The 6,447-nt window shown below is 37.4% G+C and overlaps 1 protein-coding gene across 1 annotated transcript; it reads right to left on the reverse strand.

Annotated features, from left to right (window-relative positions):
* Nucleotides 1–630: 630 nt before the first annotated feature.
* Nucleotides 631–3,080, reverse strand: oser1 (oxidative stress responsive serine-rich 1). The gene is given in 4 exon segments (XM_057338216.1): nt 631–1,761; nt 1,988–2,098; nt 2,181–2,286; nt 2,740–3,080. Coding segments are annotated over 3 exon segments (906 nt in total). The 5' UTR covers nt 2,267–2,286; nt 2,740–3,080; the 3' UTR covers nt 631–1,052.
* Nucleotides 3,081–6,447: the final 3,367 nt, after the last annotated feature.

A 6,447-nucleotide genomic window follows, 5' to 3' on the forward strand; every position in this document is an offset into this window, starting at 1 on the left:
GTATGAAAATCTTCCCTGTAAACTTAATTTAAATGTTAAAGCGTATACATCATATCTGTCTATTAACAATGACACAACATGGTGAAAAAAGCAGTGCAATCTACATCAGTGATTTTTGTGCGAAATATCAAATTTAAAGGGATAGTTTATCCTAAAATATTCTGTCAACATTTATTCCCCATAATGTGGTTGTAAACCTGTATATGTCTCTTTTTCTGTAGAACACAAAATAAGATATTTTGAGAAATTAGGTTTTGTGTTCACACAATGGACGTAAAGAGATAGTTAACCTAAAAATGAAAATCCTGTGATCATTTACTCCCCTCTTGTCATTTCAAACCTGTGTGACTGACTTTCTTCCACAGAACACAAAATACAATATTTTAAAAAATGTTGGTGACTGAACAACAGCGGTACCCATTGACTTGCATGGTTTTGTATCCATACAATAGAATTGAATGGGTACCGCAGTTGTTTGATTACCAACATTCTTCAAAATAATGCAGATCCAAGGTTTTGAATGACATGAGGGTGAATAAATGATTTTTTTAATATATATATTTGGCTGAACTATACCTTTAACAATAAAAGGATCAGAAGATATAAAATAAAGCCACCAAACATCCTTAACATCCCCAAGCATTTTATTGAAATTTAATTTAGATGACATCACATACTCGCTCATAAGTGAGCAGAATTATTACTTGGCATTTTGTAAGTTTGCATATATCAGTGAAATTAAACCTGCAGTCTCCGTGATAGACCTTTGGCAACTTGTAAACGTAAACCAAACATAAGAGCAGTTATCACAAAATCAAACGGAAATAAAGAACAATGGTCACAGAATGAGTAAACTCTTAGCTCTTAATCAGCACACATTGTCTGGATGTCACAGAGAAACAATCATGATAACAAATCTTCAACAATAAACGTAGAATTGCTTTACAATATGATCTTCATTACTACTTTTTTTTTAAATAAACCATTCCTTTTTTATTAAAAGCACCCATTGATATGCATCTTTTATAATTATTTGCTTTATTACATTTCTCTCAAGTGTACATCATCTCAGCCATGTGCGACATCTTGGGGATGTAAAGGTAATATTCCATGTAGCCTGAAAGGTCCTCTATTGTGATGTCATCTACGGGAGCTCGGGCTTGTTCGGAACAAGACCGAGGTGAGCTGGAGGTTCCGTTACTTGTCCCAGCGTAAGTTCTGGTGGTGTCCTGCGGGCCAGGCATCCTTCGCTCTCATTCGGAAATGACGTCACGGAGGCCAGTAAACGAGTATACCTCGACACCCTGCCAGTCGGCACACTGGCATTCTCTTTGCCCGCATGGGCACTGACTGCCTTCCTGCAGCTTGCAAAGAGTTTGAAAGTCAGACGGAGCAGCATTACCTTCGCCTACCTCCCGAGCAGCATGGGCTCTTCCCAAAGTGGGCCTGTTTTCGGAAGCGGTCTCGTCATCTGATGGCATTCGCGGACTGTGCCGGGCTGATTCCAGAACGTTAGGAGTTGGGAGGTGGGCCATGCCGAATACAGTTGAACGAGGAGCAGAGAAGGGAACTTCCTTCTTGACTGAGATGCCCAGAGAGGTGCTGGGGTCATCGGGCTCAGGTGGGGTCTTGTGTTTGAGGTGACCAGGAGGGGGAGACATTTTGCTGCAGTATGTAAACTTCGGAGGGTGAAGGATTGGAGATTTTGATCTACGGCATCGCTGGCTTCTCACACCACCTCGGGATGACTTTCTTGTGCATCTATAGAAGCAACCAACTATAGATTTCAACCAACATGAAGCATGCAATAGCGGTATGTTTAAAGTGACTATAACTTTATGTAGCTGCACTGATATCATCATATAATAATTTCACAATTCTAAATGCATCAGTATGTTAGATCAGGGGTCTTTAATCTAGTTCTTTAAGAGCCAATGACCTGAAAAGTTAAGCCACAACAAACAAACACTCTTAACATTGATCTTACCCGAGCCAGTTCTCTTTTGAGGAGCCCATCTTGGATTTGGCTCCTTCTGGACTGCCTCGACCAACCAATCTAGAAGCCAAAGTCTCAGAGACCCGAACTGTGGTTGTGGAACTGAAAAGAAATGTATATTCTAATCCGCACTCTTTAGATAAACGGTAGTCATCACTAGAAACAGAATCAAAACTTCACAAACCTTTCTGCATCCACACGCAGTTTTTTGAAAGCCGTTTGAAGAGTCTCATCCTCACACTCCTTTTCTACTTTCTCCACAGCAGCCATGATGTACGACAGCCTTAAAACTGAAACCACAATGATGCAGTAATATAAATAACCAGACACCAGCTTGAGATGTTCCTTTAGATTCCACATTGGGCTAGCACTTAAATTAATTGGATGAGTTGCTGTGACAGGTGTGAAGAGTGTCATGTCAATACAAATATATATATATATAAATATAATATTATGAAAACCTGTGGCTGAAATGTTATTCTAATTAATAAAGATCTAAATCGAAGTATCTTAAAATTCTTATAATTCATGTGGCTGTTCATATTTATGAAATACTAACACACGAGAACTGACCCCAATATCGTAGAGCTAAAGGTGTGTCTCGTGTTATGAAACAGGAGCATTTAGCATAATACAGCTTAGCCTAGCCTAGCATTGCCTTACGAGTTGGCGCGACTTACATTCTATTTCCAACCAAAATATAACATTTAATTAGAAATGTACCACAAAAGATATATACTCACGGCTATACGGCCCAAACACGTATAAAGTTTGAGCATACAGGAGTTGATTTCACCTGTAACGAAGATATGTTCCAGAAAGCTAGCAGGCTAACCTTAGCCAGCCAACGTGCAGACCCTCATCAATGTTTGTGTGAAAACTCGCTTCAAATCGCTTGATGAGAGGCTGTCCACTGGCATAACGTACATAGAAACGATCCCTATACTGTCTTCGTGTATTTACTACTCAAGAATAATAGACAAAAACAATAATCCATTAACACTATTCAATATTTTTAGCTCGACAGTCTCTTGTTTACACTCACGGTGACTGTGCAACAACGCAGACTTAGGTGATGTAGTACACAAACACACGAACGTCAGCAGCAGATTAGTGTGTGTTCGACTCGATTTATCTGCATACGGCTGCGCAGTTCGATCGGCCCGTGACATCAAAGTATCGCGAGAGCGACTCGAGAGCATACTGCTCCGTGTGATCCATATTTATTGTAACGTTTTTGGCTTGCTTACTTTTATTAATGCACTATTTTCTGTAAGGGTAAATGTGTAAAAAATAATAGTGAATAATAAAATAATAGTAAAAAATGACTTCCCTTGACTACAAGATGTTCTTTATCAGGGGGACAGAACCTAACGGCGCCCTCTAGTGGTGATAAAATTAAGCGCGGCTAGCAACGGCGTTTTGCATTTGAAGGTCAAACGGCATACGAAATGTTCTTGTTTAGATAAAGAAAACATAAATTGGTTTCAATTTCAGTGTGATATACAATTGCCCTACCCTGTTAGTTTATACTTCAGAGTTTACAGCGAGTAGAGGAAAGGGATTTATCAAGCTTGTGTCCTCTCAAAGTTATTTATAAACAAAAAGTGGAAACCATGAGATGCCAGACACAAATCCTTGGTGAAGCTTGTATTTGTTTCAAAGCAATCATGGTAGAACTGCTTGCATTACTGTTATACCTACGTCCAGATGTAAAGCACATCAAAGCCAGATTGATGTGGAATGGAAAGAAGTTTGGTAAATTGTTGTTTACACTTTTCCTCAGCATCTGTGTTGAGTTATGTTTGGAGAAATCCATAGAATCAGTAAATCCACACTGTCTGGTTCATATTGTATATTGTATCATATAATGCTAAAAGTTTATATCAGTAGCATAATAGGAAATCTTTTCTTTTTTAGTTTTCTGGATCATTAGATGTTGCAGTTTCTTACGGTCACCTACAGATGGTGCTACAGTGCGTCTAAACACACCTGAGCTTAATGATAAGAGGAGGAATGTTTGAACAAAGATGCCTTTGCAATATGTCATGTGTTGAAATGATTATCTGTTCTCAGCAATAATGAGGTTCCCTCCATCTAAAAAATGTACCCATTTAATTTAATGTGATCACGTTACGTTGATACACCCAAGCATGAATTCTGAGCCTCAAAATGACCAAATTTGGCCTGCTTTGAAAATATGTTTTTTGTGAAAGCACAGTCATGGGTAATAATGATGCATCATTCTGTAGGTTGTCTATTGTGTAGTTTCCATTAGGAATAGCAATGACATATGGTTTATATGAGGTTGTGATTGTGAGGTTTTGTGGAGCCCTTATTTTATCTGCACAGTAGAAACCTCTGTAAAAACAAACGTAAGCTTATAAACCCTCATTTCTCCATTTATAGAAATGTCAAAGCAGAGTGAATAGGGTTCTGTATTCGCCTTCAGACCTGCTGTTAGTGCTGCTGTAGACAGAAGAGATTTTACCCAGCGCTCATTAAACCGATCGCATTTCAGTCATCTTACGAAGTGTTTGTGGGCAGACGTTGAGGTTGTGTGTTGAACACAAACGCACGTGTGATGTCTGTCTGCCCACATGGATTCCATTTGGGATTAACGCTTAAAAATTTGAGGTTAAGTCAAATACAATCACACACACTGAAGTTGAGTAAACTTTTGATATTTTTGATATTATTGAAGTCTTTCTACCAAATTAACAGAAAAGAGCACCTGGTTGTTTGTGGTTGCTCAGGGGAAATATTGCTGTACAGTATATCTACAGTACAGTACAGTTTTAGTTTGTTGCCAAGGATTTATAAAATAACATAAAATTTTGTCATTATTTGTTCACCCTCATGTCAATCAAAATCGGCATATGACTCTTTCTTCTGTGGAACACAAATGAAGATATTTTGAGAAATGTCTCAGTGGTTTTGTGTCCGTTCAATCAAAGTCAATGGGGATCAATGTTGTTGCATCAAAATATCTTCTTTTGCGTTCTGCAGAAGAAATATATATCAGAAGAAAGTCATACAGGTTTAAAATTAAGTTGGGGGGAATTTAAATTTTGGGGTGAACTATCCCTTTGAGTCTTTAATATACTGGTCTCCAGATACGGTTGCTTTTTTCAGTGTATGGATGTCCATTAAAAAAAAATCACAGGTCCATTCAATAAAAGTGCACCCCTCAGGACATATTACATGCCAAATTATTAAATATAACCTAAAATTATCCTTTGTAATAAGGTTATTAATCTAATAATGTAAACTGTACCACCTTTAGAATACATCAAATTTGGTAAGTGCTTGATTTATGTGGAAGTCGGTTTTATTTGCATGCCAACGAAAATGAGATGTATTAAAGATTGTGATTTTTGTAGAATAGCCAAGCACCAGGTAAACAGAGACCAGTCACTAAGAAAACACGAGGAAGAGGGAAAATGCTTAATGCACTACCAAGTCCAAGTATTTCTTCTCTAAGTGAAAGAATAGAACTGATATTGTTTTTGGCTTCTGAGAGGATAATGGAAATAAACATTAAATGAAAGATTATTTTTTATACAGCTCCCAGATACAATCACTTTCATTATGCATTCTTGAAATATATTACATAGTAACCGTTGATTGATGACTCTAAAACGGATGACTGTGTGTTTAATTTCTGTGTAAACGGCAGGAATTAAAAATACATAACTCTTGCTCCTCTTGCCAAAGAGTAAAAGAAGAGAGAGAGTGTGGGCAAGGTTTGGGATTTTTGAAGATGATTTTATAAACCTATGCTTTTTAAAGGGGCCATGGCATATCATTCAGACGTACCAAGTTACGTCTAGTGAATTATATGGGTTTCATATTGAAATATAAGAGGGTAAATATTGATAGACTTTACATTTTTGGGAGCTTTATTGCTTTAAGATAAACAGTGATCAATGTAGCATTTGACACAGACACAGTTATACCCAGAGCCGTTGAAAAATAGAGTTACGACAATCAATCTCACCGCCCGTGTGGTCACGTGGTTCATGAAGCGCTCAATAGTTCCAAACAAATCCGTGCTGTCAACCTATTTGAATGGATTTTAGCGGGACAGACAACAGCAACTATATTTGCATACGTTTTGCTAAATATATTAGCACATTGTGTACACTGAATACTACGTTGACTACATTTATATCATTTTGTCTGGGGAGCAATATTGGGAAAGTTACCTCCAAAGTGTAATAAATTATATATTACTAGTTACTGTCATTTAAAAGTAATTAGTTACATTACAATATGACTGTCTTTGAATTGTAATGCGTTACACTAATTTTGAGTTACTTTTGAGTTACTTTTCTCAAAATAACCACAAAAGTATGACTTCCTTGCAAACAATTCAGACATTCAACAACAACCCCTGCTGAAAAAAACCATAGAAACCATTAAGGAAGTTGGATTTTGTAAGGAATTTG

The sequence above is a fragment of the Triplophysa rosa genome, linkage group LG7, assembly GCF_024868665.1.
Source record: "Triplophysa rosa linkage group LG7, Trosa_1v2, whole genome shotgun sequence".
Taxonomy (NCBI): Eukaryota; Metazoa; Chordata; class Actinopteri; order Cypriniformes; family Nemacheilidae; genus Triplophysa; species Triplophysa rosa.